Here is a 15,583-nt window from a genome sequence, read left to right on the forward strand (position 1 = left end):
TCTTTTATTAACAACTAAACAAAACACATAAATCTGCAAAAGAAATTATTTGTTCTGTGAGAAAAAATTTGCTGAAAGCTTTTTCATCATAAGCGTATACTTCGGCGCGGCAACATGTTGGGTCTTACTTGGTAAGATCGGAGCGACGAAGCAACGGGCAAGACTATACTTCACAGGATCATTTCTGTAGTAAGTCTTCACCAATTAGGTTTCCAACTCGGAAACTCAATACAGCCACGATGATGAGGTGAGCGCCTTGGCTGGAGCGTGAAAAGGGTCCAGGAGATGCACCCCGGTGTGACTCTTGGATCATTGAGGATCGTCAGCCTCGAGAATTTCTCGGGGTGAGGTCAAGGCGCATGCTGAGTGGTTTTTAAGCTTTCTAAAAACTTTTTTATGTTTGGTTTTTTTATTTTTACAAGCTTTGCTTGATTTTTTTTTGTATTATGTATTATGTATTATTTATGTATTTACAAGCTTTATGCTTGGTTTTTATGTATTTTACAAGCTCTATGCTTGATTTATGTACAATATTTATTGTACATTTTACAAGCTTTTTTTAAAGCTTGGTTTTGAGCCTTGTGCTTTATTATATTTTTGTTAATTATATTTTTGTTAATTGAAAATCTGAGGCTTTGATTTTCTTTTATTCACATTCTTCATCAACACTATGCGACAAAGTTTTGTGTTACACATGTTAATTTTTCATAAAAATATTATAAAAATTTCTTCATTCACAAAAAAATAAAGACAAATTCTGAGAGCTTTGCTCGTGTTAAAATACTTCAATTTTCATTGATTAGTTCCTTTTTTTTTGTAGTATAAAAATAATTTCAAAAAGAGAATTCCTCTCCTATTCTGTCCGTGCGCCACAGTCATGCCCCACATTCTTCTGGCACCTCTTGTGGATATTCATCTTGCACCCATTGCACTGCATTCCCTGCTTCATTAATCCGTAAATAAGAGATCCACAATGGTCACAGAAGGTTGGCCGATTGTAGTGATGAATGGCAAAACTGTGGGGAAGTTCTTGTTCATTTTGTTGTTGATCATTTGGCTGCAAAAATGAATCCATATAAAACATAAAAAACTGCGAAGAGAAAAAATGAGAGAAAATAAATTTTATCTAATTTTTTATCATGCAATAGTCTTTGTTTATTTCTATTTATCTATTTAAAGCTCGTGCGCGATAAAAGCTTTCATTATGATTATTTCGTATGTATGTTTTTACCGAGTTTTCCCGATAATGAGACAAATTTGCCTTATCGCAAAATTATTTTTAACTCTTTCAACTCATTTTTGTCAGCCAAATAATGATTTTTTACAAAATAATTTATTCAATTAATTTTTTGGTTTATCAGAAATCTTTAATGAAATTTTTTGTAATCAAAATAATTAAGAAAATAGAATTCAGATCAGTATGAGCTGATGGATGGTCGTTAGCTTAGAAGTTTTCGTGAAATTTTGATCATAAATTTTAAAGTTTTTTGAGCTTGTTTTATTCATGAAATAAAGGGAATGAATGAAATGGTTAAAAAAGTACATATAGAAACGTGGTCCAAATCAGATCTTTAAACATCCATTTAGAGTGGAAGAAAAATTATTTCAAAAAAAAATTCCTTTATTTCAATCAATTTCTTTATCATTTACTTTTGAAAGTAAATTAAAATAAAGTAACCAAATAAATTAACTAGAAAGCAACGAAATAATGGGTTAATTAAAAGATAAATGATATAACTCAAATTAAATCTTTTCTAGCTACTTTTCTTACTTCCTAAAGTCTCTATTTCATTATCTTTTAATATTAAAAAAGGAATTCTTAAGGAAAAAGAAGCTTTAAGTGAGTTTTATAATTAACCCGGATGTGTTCAATGTATCTATGTATTTGAAAAGATTATTTACTTAAAATGCATAAATTGCTGCAATAATATTTCAATTTTTTAAATAAACACGGTAAGTAACTTGACAAAATTATAATTATGTACTAATTCAATAGGTTAATATGCAAAGTGTTGATATGAGTTAAATAAATGTGCAAACAAACTCTTCTAGCGACGTAATATGATGCTGCTACATCATCAACATCCGCAACATATTTTTTTTCTCAGAATATTTTAATAGAGAAAGAACGAAGCTTTTTGCCGGGCTGGCGTAAAACGCGTAGAAATTCCAAATATTTTGAAAACAATTTAAACACACATGAGAAGAAATTAAAATAAAATGGATCAAGTAAAGAAACATTCAGAACTCACCTCCCTTTCCATCCCCACGCATTTTGTAATGACGGCACGATGGCACTTTTTGTGAACGACGCAAGTGCAAACTAAAAATAGATTTAATTATGTATTATTAAGCTTAATTTTGTTGGTGAGTGTTTTCACAGTGAAAGAGGGATAATTTTGCAAAATTGCGAAGCTTTGGGTGTTGGAGGAGTCAATTTTATTTAATTGCAAAAGCGGATGTTATGAATTATTAGAATTATTGGGAATGCGCGTGGGTAGTTAGAACGCAATTTCTATCCTAAATAGAGCAAAAAGGATTAAAAATTATTTCTTTTTTTATTACCTTGGCATTGATAGCCTTGCTTGCCAATTCCCCTGCAAGAAATAAAAAAATTAATAAATTTTCTTTTATCAAGAAAAGAAATGGGATTTAATCAAATAAATTGAACAGCCCCCCACAGAGGTCCACAGAGGGAAAAGAATTTCGCAAGGAAATTGCATTGAGGTCGCCTCACCAGATAAATCCGCGGCATTTGGTGCAGAATGTTGGCTGTTTGAGAGTTGTGGCTTTGAAATTGTGTCCATTTACTTGATGGACACGGCCGCGTCTCCTCCGGCGCGTGAGCCCCGCGCGCTCCAACTCACGACCTTCGGACCCGGATACAGTCAATGGAGTCACTTCACTTGGGGAATCTTCAGGAGATAATAAAAAGAAATAATTTTATCAGTTTGAGTGGAGATTGTTTGATTAATTAGAATTTAATCTCGGCTTTACCAATGGCCATTGTGGTTTAATTTGTCACGACAATTTAGCTCAAGAGACGAAGAATGAAATTGATCTTCTCACTTTGGAGTTCTGAATGAAACTGCGACTTAACTATACGGAGCCGTGCAGAAAATACAACCGAATGGAAGTTCGCGAAAGCTTTCGGCGGGAGCTTTTATGAATGGAAATTTTGTTGAATGGATGGAGAAAATTACTTTTTCTTCAATTAATTAATTTTTGGTGGAATTTTTGTAATAAATTTGGATTATTTAAAATTTTCCTTTTTTTTCTGAGAAAATTATCTTTTAAATAGATCTCGTGAATAAAATAAATTAAAATTAAAAACAATTTGGGATTTCTTTAGATGTTCTCCAAGGATGTGTACTAAGACTGCAGCAGACGCAAATAAAACTCAATTAGTTTATTTTTTAATCCAGATTAAAGGGTTCAAGTTGGAGAAAACTATCTTATAGAAGATCTATTTGAAACCAATACTTGATCAATTTTATTTTTAATTTATTTTATAGTTCTTAGGTTAGAACTAATTAATCCAAATCTATCTTAAATTTAAAAAAAATCATTTACATTAATTTTTTATTGCAATCTTAAATTAATTTTCATATATTTTTTATTTATTTCAATGAGCATTTAATTAATTTATTTTGATAATTGAGGTTTCTAGGTCAGGAATAATTAATAAAAAGAAAATTCTCCAAACATTCTTCTTATCTGAGTCTTCAATCTGAGATAAAAAAATAAATGATTAATCATAAAAAATATTTTAAAAATAAAATAATCTTCTGTCTATATGCAAATTGACTTAAATAGCCCCGGACTCCCCTAATAAAGAAAGGAATTTTGCGGATTTCTCGTCTGATCAGCTTTTTTGACTATTTTTGAATTTGGCGCCCTTTTAAGTAGTTCCAAAAGCCACCACCTGCTACTTTTTAGCAGCACTATTTGTTGAAGATTGCCGAAGATTTCCGATTTTAACCCAAAAGCAAAATTTTTTCGCCGCATTTTTCACATGAATTTTCTTTTTTGATTTCTCATCAAATAATACACATTTCTGTGGAGTTTCCAGTGGTTTCAGTTTGTCTACAGTTAAAATAATTATTTACTTGCAATGGCTGCTGCAGTGGCACAATCTCCTGCTGATTTGGAATTGCGAAAGGTAAACAAACCCACCCCCGCCTCTAGTTTGTTGATAATAAAAGGAATTTTCGCATTTTCCAGGCATTTGCGGAGATGCAAATGAATAAAATTGAATCCACAAAGAAGCTGAGGGTACTTGACATGCAGATTGATTCACTGAAAAAGTCCAAACAGCGTCTCATAATCACAGAACACGAAGTCTCCAACCTGCCACCGGAAACAAAGTTTGTGCAGCACTCCCGGAACACCCCCAAAAAGGGAGATCTTTTGACAACATTTGGTTTCTTTTGCAGGGTTTACGCCTCAATTGGGAGGATGTTTGCACTGTCATCAGCTCCAGAGATGACGTCCGAATTGAAGGCAAAGCAGACAAAGGTGGATTCAATGATTAGTCAATGCGACACGAACAAAAACTACGTCCTGAAGAATCTCAAGGAGCAAGAGGACAACCTCCGAGAGTTGGTGCAGCAGAAGAAACGTGATGCAGATGCAGCCAAGTAGTTTTTTATTGGTTCCGGATGAAGGTGTCGAGATTAAAATTGGCAAAAGACGCAAATTCATTGCCGAGGTTCCTTTTGTGCTTTGGTTGGAAGTTGCAGGGTTTCAGCTGTAGATACTTCTCTGCCCACTGTGTGACAACTGTTCCAGAGCAGAGAATAATCTTCCCTGAGGATTTGGCGACATGCCGGAGGATTTCTGAAGTGCGGGCGATGCATTCTTCGGAGAGAAAAGGTGGATCTGCGATGACCAAATCGAAGAATTCATGGAATTTCCTCAAGTTTTCCGTGTCCTTCCCCTTTGTGTAGTCGTAGAAAATGCAATTTTCTCCTTTCCTTAAAAATCTCTCATCGTACTCAAAGAGATAAACTGCAAATACATCCATGCAGACGCTCCGTTAACTACAACTGATCAGTTATGCTTTTATGCTGCAAAACTTACCATTTGGAGCGGCTTTGGAGACTTCTTCAAAGAGCGATGGGCAAGAAAATAGTCCAATGGTGAAATCTTTACCCGTAGAGATCTGTTTGCATGCTCCTGCCACTGTTGAAATGGTCTCTTCGTCGTACCAGAACTGACTCAATTGCTGAAAAGAAAGATTCTTAACTCTTTAGTTCTTGACTTTGCAATCTTTGAGAATCTTACCCAATTCTCCTCTAAAGTCTCTTCTTCCCGGGCCTTTTCAGCTAAGAAGTCTTTGAGGATTTGTAGAGTATCACTGGGAAGGCAGATTTCTTCATCATCACTGGGATTTTCCTGAACATCACATCTCTTTTCCTCAACTTCCATCTCAAAGAATTTCCGGAAGCTGCAGAATCTCGTTGTTTTTGACCCTATTTGAATTGTTTTTGTGATTTATTAGGGTTCAGGGGAATGGAAATAGATCCTGAATACACTGAAGATGTTAAATTATGAGATATTTTGTGTGAAAAACAGGGAAATTGTTAAGAAAATTCGAAGTAAAGAAAAACGCGGCCTGCGGCGTGTACTGAACTGAAAAATGTTTGGCGGCTAATTTGAGTTTTTCTTTTTTGCACCAATTTTAGTGAATTTTTGGGTTTTATTATGGATCTTCTCAGTTTTAGAAGCTTCTTAAATGCTTTTCTGGGAATAAAATGCAATTTTCTAAGCAAAAATTAGGGAAAATTCCACGCAATTTGAATTTCTGCGCGTTATGTTTAAGCATAAGACTGTCCCATATGGCACTAAATTGGACTCCCATCAATTTCCGCAATTTCCAGTGGATTTTGTGAGGTTAGTTTGCAGGTAAATGTTGGACAACTCAATTATTTCATCGTGGAGTGAAGAGAAAAAAATAAAGGAGAAAGTTTTTCAATTTTAGTAGCTTTCCTGACAATAAAATTCACAGAAAAGTGCTTATATCTCACAACTAGGACGTTGGAATTGTGCTGGTGGTGTAGCCTTTGCAATTAATCGCATTTCTGCTGGCATTTTAATCCCCAGAGGAGGAACTAATTTTTTTTCGCCTGTGTGAGTATGTCGTGGAGGCGCTGCACGTGAGATTTTCCGGGAATGAATTTGCATTTTCATCTTTTCCTCACGCTCCGTGTAGGTGCTGTGTGTGCGTAGTAAAAGGTAGCAAGAATGCCAGGTGAGAATGAGGAGCAGCAACGGCAGCAGCCCCCGCGTGGAACGGATGCCCTCCTGGCGCATATAACGCAACATAAATTGGATGTTGCTCTGTGGGCAACACGAGTGCTCACCATTTTCTTTGCATTCGGCTACCTGATCCCCATTTTTGGGTAAGTGCAGCAAAATTAAATCCTGTGTGCAGTTCATTAGCCAGCCAGCCATCTACTTTCCCCACCGCGTCGTTCCGGACCGTTGAATTCGTGCCGAGCCACATGATAATACCACACAAGTCCCCCCACTCGACGCATCAGCGACTCATTTCACTTTCTGCGCGGCCCCTCCGAGGGGTTTGTTGCACATCTCCATTTTCCTTCCTTGTGGTGCATCCAAAGAAAAAGGGGGCACCACGAGGGATTTTTCTTAGCCCACAAAAGCCCCCACAATGGCTTTCGCCACCAAAGATTTTGCGAGGGGATTGCGTGTGGTGTTGGGAAGAGAGATTACGTTTTATTATTTGATTGAATGTGAGAGATTGTAAAAAGAAAAAAAAAATGTTCGTGGATGACTTGTGGGTTCATCGCTATTTTTATAGTGAGCAACAAATTAATTGACTGATTTTATTTATTTTACTTCTTTGTGTGATTAAAACCCTCGAAATGAATTGCACGCTAGATGTCTTCCCTTGTACTTTATGGCCCTCTTGCGGGGAAAATAAATTGAGATAGTTTTTGAGGGCGTTCCTTCAGGGATGAATTCGATTTATTACTTGAATTGTTCTTTATTCTATGCTTTTATTTTATTAATTTTTTATATAAAAAAAAGATTTTTAATTTCTTAAGAAAAAGGTCAGTCCATTCTTGTCCTAGAACTTTGAATATTTTTTTTTTACTTTTTCTTTAACAACCTTAAACTTGGTTCGTTAGAATATCTAAAAAGAAATAGAAACTAATTTTTAGTCGTAAATTTGAAATAAAAAAGAACGTTTAAATAGTCTTTCCTTGTTCTTCTAAGGCAATTTATTTGTACAATAATCAGGCATATGTCTTTCTCAATTAAACTACCCCCGGTTCAAGTCAATGTCCAGAACAATTTAAAGTTTTTTTTTACTTAACTTTTATCCTTGAAAGTTTTTTTTTTTACTTCAAAGAATGACACTATGTTAAGACATAGAGGATTTATGGCCATTTCGAGTTTTTAAATCGTCATAGATTAAAATGTATTGGACCTATCGTGATAAATATCACGTCTATGTGTAGAGAATTTCAATTACTCTAAGTTACCCGTTAGTTAGGCAAAAGAAAATCCGTAAAATATTTTTCTTTTTAAAAGATAATTAAGGTCAAAGTTGAAATTATACGTGGAGGATGAATATGGTTACCGTGTCCATTCAAATTTTCATACATTTTTGACAGCCTTTTGAGGTTATGTTTCCCCGTATTTTACAAATCATTAGTGTGAACTCATTTTTATGCCGGAAGTGGTCAGATAGTTACTTAGAGAACTGAAGGAAGTGATTATTCAGGCTCAATAAAAAAATTGGCAAAATTGTAGGAAAAAATTTGATTTGAATGTGCAGTTTTGCATTGATTGATTCTACGGACCTTTTTTTTCATTGTCAATTTTTTTGATAAATTATTTAGAAATTGAGCGCAATAATACTTGAAATAGATTAAGAATTAATTAAACTTTCGATCCTCATTCAATAAGTAGATCTACAATTAATAAAACGTTTAATATTTCGCCTTTTTATTATGATGGACACGGTGACCATTTTAATTCTCCGCGTAGGTAAAAAATGTTCGGTCCTCCAAGTGTTAATTAGTAATTTCCTAAACAAATTAGTTCCTCAACAATATTATATTTTTTTCTCTTGATTAAATATATGAAAAAAAAAAACAAGAAGAGTAATATTCTTATTAAAAAAAAAGCTTGACGCTGTTTCTCTCGAGCTCATGAAGTATTAAAGTAAACAAGAGTGATAAAAAAGCATTGGAATGGGAGAAAAATAAAATATTCAAGAACAGAGGAATAATGATGAAAATCATTTATCTGTCTGTGAGAGAATGTTTTTAATTAAGAAAATAAAAATATTCAGAATAACATTTTTATGCTTGATAGAAAAAGAAGAATTTAAAAAAAAACCCAAAAAGGTGAGTCATTGCATTAGGAAAGAAATCACCTTCTTGTGAAGAAGTACTATACATTGTATGTTCTGCATTAGAGCCTATAGGCAATGGGTTGGGCAATTAAAACAACGATGGGGTAACATAAATTGTTAATGTTGAAATTCATCAAACACGCCATGTGCTCAAAGAAAGAAAGAATAAATCAATCTATAGAGAAAATTCTTTTTCTCTCTCACTCTAAAAAGACTGATAAAGTTTGAGGGTTTTTTTTTGTTAGCGAGAAGGTAGACACTGTGCCAGAGATAAGATTTGGGGAGAAATCGTCCGTGGAGTTATCTGATAAAAAAATAAATTTTGGTTTTTGTAGGAATGCTCAGAGCTCATACTACAGGGTTCTCCTTGCAAATGCCGCCACCTCGGCCCTACGCCTCCATCAACGGTTGCCACGCGTTTCCTTCTCGCGGGAATTCCTGTCGCAACTTCTGCTGGAGGACTCATGCCACTACCTCTTCTTCTCGCTCATCTTCCTATATGTGAGCCCTGTGATCCTCATTCTCCTGCCGGTTGTTCTCTTTGCAGTATTACATTCCGCCAGCTACTCTCTTACACTCCTCGATGTGAGTTCTCTTTGCTTCTCTTTTTAAGGATTTGTTAGAGACTGAAGAGATTTTTTTTGCCTGCCTTTACAGACTCTTGGACAGAATTCGTGGTGGGGTGCTAGGTTGTTGATCTCAATAGTTGAATTTCAAACACGCAACATCCTTCGATTAGCCGCCTTCACGGAGGTTATCCTCATGCCATTCAGCATTGTTCTTGTTCTCTTGTAAGTATTTATTTATTTTTTTGTTTAGCAAAGACTCATCAAAGAGGTTTGTGTCTTGGCACTATACTCTCTTTTAATTTTTGTTCCGTCGTGCCAATGTACCCATCAAAGCATTCACAACTTAGCAATAGAGTAATTTCCTTTTAAAATTCAACAGGGGTAAAGCTGGTCTCATGACACCCTTAATCTACTATCACTTCATTACAATGCGCTACACATCTCGTCGTAATCCCTATACGAGAAATATTTTCTACGAATGCCGCTTAGCAGCTGAAATGATCGCCAATAACCCATCAATGCCGGCAATTGTGACAAAAATCATCCGAGCTGGTATTAGCTTCATTTCTCGCCTTGCACCACCAATTCAGCAAGCGCCGCAGCAATAAAAAAAATCTTCCCGGTTTGGGTAAAACTACTACTACTAAAAAAAAGAACATGAGAAGTTAGTTAGGCTACTCGTAAAAGTTGTTGGTTTATTTTTTACTCTATCCAAACTTATTGCATTGTTAGTTTTTTTTCTTCTTCATTTGGTTAGGGAATGTCCAAAAAACAATTGTACATTACGTTTATTAGTTTTTTTTTCTTGTCATAATTAATCGTATTTCACATGACTTTTCATATCATATTTCGCTGCTAACACGGGAGCGAAGGAATAATAATTAAAAAAAAAAGATTAACATTTCATAAAGACAACATTTAAATAGGACAAGTTTGTAATTTTTCTGTACAAATAAACAAAAATCACCACACAATAAAGAAGTGACGGAAAGATGGGGTTTTTTTTAATGGGGGGCGCTTCATGAGACAGGGTCAGGTGCAAATTGAAACGGTTGGCGTGTTGGAAAAAAAAGTTTTATTGGCGCATAAAATCATTCGGCGGTACAAAAAGCAATGATGTGTGTTGAAAGGCACATGGGGGTGGTGTTTAAGACTGGGAGATCGGGGGGTTTGTATTCCACTACACTCGCACGCGACGACTACGACGTGCCTGACGGATGGTGATGAAGGCAATGGCTGCCCAGAGAGCTACACAGAGCCACGATGCAATGAGCCCCGTAATGAGGGCAGCTGGGGTGTTGATGCGATCAATTCGACGACGATCGTACGAGACGTCTGGATGGATGTAGTCCATAAAGTCAAAGACAGCTGCGCACGAGATCCTCCCCTGAATACTCTCCACAAGGGGTCCCGTGGCTCTCATGTACTTGGTCAGTTCAATCCTGTACTGACGGCACGCATAGAGGAACCCATCGAGTGCCATGGCAGCGTGCGTGAGCGTGTACAGTGTCATGAGGCAGGCAGCAATGCTACTCGGAATCCACCAGTACGGTGAGATGGAGTCATCCGTGAGTTCTGTACGGGTGGTCATTACAATAACATCGCCTGACCTGAAAGATCATTTTTTTTTGTAATTTTACTTTTTAGCTCAAAAACTGCCGGAAAATTATTCCCCCAACTGCAAGAGAGCAATGAATTAATTATAATTTAATTAAAAATGATTCACATCTCATGGCCCATTCAGGGGGCACAGCATTTGACTGTTTTGTGCATAAATGAGGGGCTCTCTTGATAAAAAGCCACACAGTGGTGAGCATTTGATATCAGTGGCGTAGTCAGAAATAATTCTAAAAAAGAAATGATTTAAATTTTTCTTGTTTTTCTTAAAATTTAAATCAAAAGGATGCTAAAAATTAATATTTTCTTTTTCTATTATTATTTATAATTTTTTTTAAATTATTTTCAATTTTGACATTTATTTTCTAACGTTTAACGATCTTGTTCTAATGATCAAGGTGCTTTTCCTTTGACGTTTATCGTAGCTGACTTTTCTTTTCAATGTTTAACATATCCACGAAGTCATTTTACCTAAGATTAAATTTTAATTGTTTTTCATGGAATTAGTTGATGTTTATCTTCTAACGTATGAGATTTCTTTAGTTTATTGTTTTTAACCGACATGATTTGTAAGATTCAGATTTCCGGGTTTTTCGTCGAAAGTTTAATGTCCAAATAAACTTTTCCACAGCCACTGAAGAATGCATTGTGTAAAGCCGAAAGCTCTGGGATGAAAACTCATGATGTTTTAAATCTTTGTTAATCTCAAACTATACCGATCCGACGAAAAACCCGGAAATCTAGACATTTCCTTTTTAACGATTGACTGTTTATTTAATTGTAAATTATTTGATTTGAAGTTCGTCTTTTTTTAATAAAAAAATCGTTGTTTTATCGTTTTAAGTTTTTTCCAGAGCTTGACGTTAATTTTCTAACGTTTGATGTGTTTTTTAGGTTCTTGTTCAAATATTTCATCTTATTCTTTTACTTTTTATTTTTATATGCCCTGAATATTATTTTGGATATCCAAATTGGCTTATTCTAACGTTCAATGTATTTTTTCTGTAATATTTGACGTTTCTTCTAGCTTTTGACTTTTCCTTTTAACGTTAGACTTATCTAAAGTCTTTTGGACTAAATAATCAAAATCTTTTTTTTTTTTTAATTATTATCATAGAATTCTTAGCTCATTTGACGTTACTTTTCTAACATTTGATGATTCTTTACTATCATTTTTGGCATTTTTTTTCCTTAAAAAATCAACTTTAAAAAAATATTTTCAATCATAATTTTGGTCTGAAATTTATTTCTTCCGACCTCTAAAGAAAAAACAAAAATTCTCTGACTTTTTAGGGATTTTTAGACACCCACAATATCGTCTTTGACTACGCCCCTGCTTGAAATATTTAAGATCTCGTGTAGGAGCATAAAAATTCGTTAAAAACTGTCTATTTTTTACCTTTGAAACTTAACTATTCACCTTTAAAGCAACAATTTCAAATTTTCGCCCAAAAAATATCAACTTTTCAATATTGAATTTGAAGCAAATTGAGCAGTTTAATTGTCCATCACTGTGTTTATGCTGCCACCGAACTTTCTAATTAGGAAAAAATTATTCATGCCTCAGCCATTTCGGCCACAGCAACATAATATTCTCATGCATTGAACATACGCGCCACAATGAATAAATGATTCCCTACAAATTCTCTCACCTTTGTTTAACCGTCGTCGTCCCCGTCCTGGTTCTTCCTTTCCCCATGCAGACGCTACCAGCAGACAAAACAAAGTCATTTTAGTGGGTGGGTGGGTAAAAGTGGAAAGAGGAGGCATTTGGGGGGAAAATAATATTACCGAAATACATGATATGTGCCAAAGAAGACGGCCACTAGTGCTCCCAGGAGGGGTCCAATGGTTGCCCAGTAGCAATAGGCTGCAATTGAGGCCACACATTTTTAAATAATTTAATAAACTTTACCGGAGAAAGGGGGAAAAAGGGCACAAAAGGGATGAAAAGTTAATCAATAAAATTCTTTGTTTGAAAAAAAAAAAAAAGAAAAACTTCCAGAGAAGTTCTGGAAACTCACCAATATGTGCCCCCACAAAGTACGTTGGTGTTGATCTGGCATTGAAGATGCATCCGCAGAAGAGTTTGGGATCACATGTGTCCAGGACGTACTTCCAGTGATTCCACGCCACGGCAAATGTGACAGTAGCAACCACGGAGAAGGCAGCTATGAGTGGGTAGAACCACGCCAAGAGACTCTCAGCTCCGTATTCATCCATCCCGTTCTGTTGCAACGTCAGGGCGCCAGGAAGGTCACAAATTGGGAGTTTTCTCAATGAAAATGGGTCGTCACACTCACTGATTTTCCACCCTGTCTTGGTAGTACTCACGCTTGGTTTTTTCTTATATAAAAACACTCTCAGGCACAACAAAAGGCGTGTCGCGCGAGCAGGTAAATTGAGAAACTGGTTACAACAACCAAACTCTCTCGCTCTATGGAGACTCCAAACTCTGTGTGTGCGTATTAGTCACATAAATGCGAAGAACTCCACAAATATGTATGCGTTGGGTCACTTCTTATGCTGGCAACGGCTCTTATGCTCCCCAAAATACATCAACTGCACAACCACAAAATCACCAAAATATGTAAACCACTTTCGCGAAATTCCACAAAGGAGAGAAATTTGTCATAAAAAGAATTGCAAAAACTCCTCTCGAGAACCCTTTAGATTGCGTACCTTCCGTGCCAGTGATTAATTCATTTTTTCCCACAGTGTTTGTGCGATTAGATAAAAATATGTAGGTAACTTCTATCAGCACAGGTAACACAACAATGTGTGACTAACAATCCCACACAGAGGCATGGGAGAGAAGAATTAAAAAAAAAAAAACAGAGAGCATACTTGACTAACTTTTGCTAAGATTTTATTTGGTGCGGAATTTTTATTACATAAATTGCTTGTAGTCATTGAATTTGGATGATCTACCCTGTGAGATGCCCCACAGACAGTACAGGGCTGCCAATGTGAAACCAACTCCACCCCCAATGGCACATTTCCTCAGGCCAGCTGTTGATTTGTACAGCAGCCCCGTTGTTGTACCCGCCAAGACGGTATTTATCTCATCATCCTCCCCACGTGCCCACTGCATTAACACCCCAAAGCCCGAGTACATCACTGCAATGGTCCCCAAGGTATTTGCCGTGGCGGATCCTTGCTTCATTACGTGATTTAGGAGTCTGGAAAATTAACAACAACAAAATGCTTTCACTTAGGGTTACCACCTCTAGGGGTTTCACCCGGAGACTTCGGGTTTTGGGGTGTGATCTCCAGACTGTGGGTTTAAGATGAATTTCTCCGGGTCACAAAATTTTAATTTTTTTCTCTTTAATTTTCGGCAGTTCCAAAAAACTAAGAAATCGGAAATTGAATAGACTCTGTAATTTAGGAAGTTTCAATTTCTTTAGTAGAGAGAAAATCGTATTAAGTCAGATCTGAGTTTCTAAACCAGTACAAACTTCTTTAGCTAGACCTCAGTTTTTTTTTCAAACTAGAGGCGAAATTCACTACTCAGTCGGGCTTAAAAATTTAAGTCGCTTTTAAAGTCGGTCTTAAGGTTTTAAGTAAGTTTCTTTTTCAAGTCTGACAATCTCCAAATATCAAAATTTGTAAAATGTTAATCTGACTTAAAAATTTCAAGACCGACTTAAAAATTTTAAGTCAGACTTTAAAAAAACTGATTTAAAACCTTTAGACCGATCAACCTGCCGAAAAAGTCAAAAACTTTAATATTCATCCTAGAAATTAATCTATAGATAAGAGTTTAAATAATTTGGTTAATTTTGATTTTTGTAGGTTCTAAAAAAAATAGAAAAAAAATGCTTCTTTATTACCCCATTCTCCCCTAAATCTTGATCAAATGGGATCTATTTGAATGTTCCTTTAAAAAAAATCTTTCTAAGCCTACGAGATGTCTAAATATCATTTTATTACACGCAAAATATGTTCTGTAGTCTCTGAGGACTCTCTTTCACTTCTTGTAAACAAAATAAAATTTTCTTCGCCTGTCCTATTCCTCCAGTTCTTCCGGATGAATATTTCTCCTGAATCTTTCTTACTTTTTATGGAAAAAAATGTTTTTCAGCCCAAAATTAAATTCAAATTATATTCAACTTTCAATTCACCGCAAGAACTCTCTTTCTGAGACCTTAGAAAAGCCTCAAACGTCCGTTTAATCCTTACAAGTAGCCCTTCAGGAGAACCCAGATTTCTTAAAAAAAAAAATTACTAATTTATCACACTCACTGTGTTCTCCGGAGTTTCCCAGTTTGATTGGCAAGACTTGTGGCCTTAATTCCATTGTATAATCCCGCCATACCACCAATTGTGGCCCCAACCATCACGGAGGATCCAATTTGCGAGAAGGCCAATTCAAAACGTCCCCGTTGCTTTGATGCACCCTCCGGGAAGATAAATTCAGGCTGTGCACTCTGCAGGAATCGCGGGTCATAGTTGAGATACGGTGAAATGGGTGAGGATGTCTTCTGTCTGCTACTTGCAGCTGGAGATTCTGCAAAGGAGCACCCCCACGGAGCATGCAAACATTTTGAGGTTAGGAATGATGTAACTAGAGGTTTTTCCTCTGTTTGAAGGAGATTTTCTGGGAATTTCTCACCTGACACGGGGTCAAAGGACAAGGGTTTACTCAAATAATCGTCTGACATGGTTGAGGAATTGTCTTTTCCACTAAATCACAATTATTTCTCCAATTTCACACACAATTGCACCTTTTTCTTCCCCAAAGAAGTTTTCCTTTGGATTGGAGCACAGTGAAGATTTTACAAACAACCATGGAATTTACAAGAATTTTGAATTTTTCCGTTAACTTGATTTGGAGATTTTTACGATTTTCTCAAGATTTTGGATTTTTTGAGGCTGTTTAAGAAGCCGTAGAGATTCTCAAATAAATTGCAGACAGTTTACAAATATTTGTTATTGAAAATAAAAGAAAATTGAGAGAATTTCTGATATATTTCGCAATTTTTATCTACGTCGCCGTCAC

At 35.8% G+C, this 15,583-nt stretch overlaps 7 protein-coding genes and 1 non-coding gene across 10 annotated transcripts in view; 3 read left to right on the forward strand and 5 right to left on the reverse strand.

Moving 5' to 3' along the window:
• Positions 1-15,583, reverse strand: part of LOC129788401 (N-acetylgalactosaminyltransferase 7) — a 783,634-nt gene that overhangs the window by 281,891 nt on the left and 486,160 nt on the right. The gene's annotated exons all lie outside the window — the stretch shown is intronic.
• LOC129791478 (small nucleolar RNA U3) lies at positions 160-371 on the forward strand. The gene has a single exon (XR_008750712.1). It is a non-coding gene; the product is annotated as a small nucleolar RNA U3 (small nucleolar RNA).
• LOC129788458 (calcium-independent protein kinase C-like) lies at positions 629-3,125 on the reverse strand. 2 transcript variants are annotated; one of them, XM_055824561.1, is made up of 5 exons: positions 2,998-3,125; positions 2,738-2,915; positions 2,566-2,597; positions 2,253-2,323; positions 629-1,057 (listed from the first exon to the last, which is right to left on the reverse strand). In XM_055824561.1, exons 1-5 carry the CDS (start codon positions 3,005-3,007, stop codon positions 854-856), a joined length of 495 nt encoding a protein of 164 aa, XP_055680536.1. In that variant the 5' UTR covers positions 3,008-3,125; the 3' UTR covers positions 629-853. The 2 variants fall into 2 exon arrangements, with proteins under 2 accessions (XP_055680536.1, XP_055680535.1); XM_055824560.1 differs by having other exon boundaries at positions 629-1,090.
• On the forward strand, positions 3,956-4,703 carry LOC129788463 (prefoldin subunit 1). Its single transcript, XM_055824567.1, has 3 exons — positions 3,956-4,162; positions 4,225-4,367; positions 4,437-4,703. The coding sequence occupies exons 1-3, from the start codon at positions 4,115-4,117 to the stop codon at positions 4,642-4,644; spliced, it is 399 nt and encodes a 132-aa protein (XP_055680542.1). The 5' UTR covers positions 3,956-4,114; the 3' UTR covers positions 4,645-4,703.
• Positions 4,632-5,730, reverse strand: LOC129788454 (protein-lysine N-methyltransferase CG9154). The gene is made up of 3 exons (XM_055824554.1): positions 5,287-5,730; positions 5,083-5,227; positions 4,632-5,010 (listed from the first exon to the last, which is right to left on the reverse strand). The coding sequence occupies exons 1-3, from the start codon at positions 5,428-5,430 to the stop codon at positions 4,649-4,651; spliced, it is 651 nt and encodes a 216-aa protein (XP_055680529.1). The 5' UTR covers positions 5,431-5,730; the 3' UTR covers positions 4,632-4,648.
• LOC129788445 (Krueppel homolog 2) lies at positions 5,893-9,952 on the forward strand. 2 transcript variants are annotated; one of them, XM_055824542.1, is made up of 5 exons: positions 5,893-6,132; positions 6,215-6,404; positions 8,728-8,977; positions 9,050-9,183; positions 9,341-9,952. In XM_055824542.1, the coding sequence occupies exons 2-5, from the start codon at positions 6,247-6,249 to the stop codon at positions 9,567-9,569; spliced, it is 771 nt and encodes a 256-aa protein (XP_055680517.1). In that variant the 5' UTR covers positions 5,893-6,132; positions 6,215-6,246; the 3' UTR covers positions 9,570-9,952. The 2 variants fall into 2 exon arrangements, with proteins under 2 accessions (XP_055680517.1, XP_055680516.1); XM_055824541.1 differs by having other exon boundaries at positions 5,918-6,136.
• Positions 10,020-13,359, reverse strand: LOC129788446 (uncharacterized). The gene is made up of 4 exons (XM_055824543.1): positions 12,603-13,359; positions 12,370-12,448; positions 12,231-12,284; positions 10,020-10,571 (listed from the first exon to the last, which is right to left on the reverse strand). Exons 1-4 carry the CDS (start codon positions 12,799-12,801, stop codon positions 10,142-10,144), a joined length of 762 nt encoding a protein of 253 aa, XP_055680518.1. The 5' UTR covers positions 12,802-13,359; the 3' UTR covers positions 10,020-10,141.
• Positions 13,423-15,358, reverse strand: LOC129788457 (mitochondrial import inner membrane translocase subunit Tim23). Its single transcript, XM_055824559.1, has 3 exons — positions 15,197-15,358; positions 14,827-15,091; positions 13,423-13,760 (listed from the first exon to the last, which is right to left on the reverse strand). The coding sequence occupies exons 1-3, from the start codon at positions 15,243-15,245 to the stop codon at positions 13,469-13,471; spliced, it is 606 nt and encodes a 201-aa protein (XP_055680534.1). The 5' UTR covers positions 15,246-15,358; the 3' UTR covers positions 13,423-13,468.

The sequence above is a fragment of the Lutzomyia longipalpis genome, chromosome 2 (assembly GCF_024334085.1).
Source record: "Lutzomyia longipalpis isolate SR_M1_2022 chromosome 2, ASM2433408v1".
NCBI classification, from domain to species: Eukaryota; Metazoa; Arthropoda; class Insecta; order Diptera; family Psychodidae; genus Lutzomyia; species Lutzomyia longipalpis.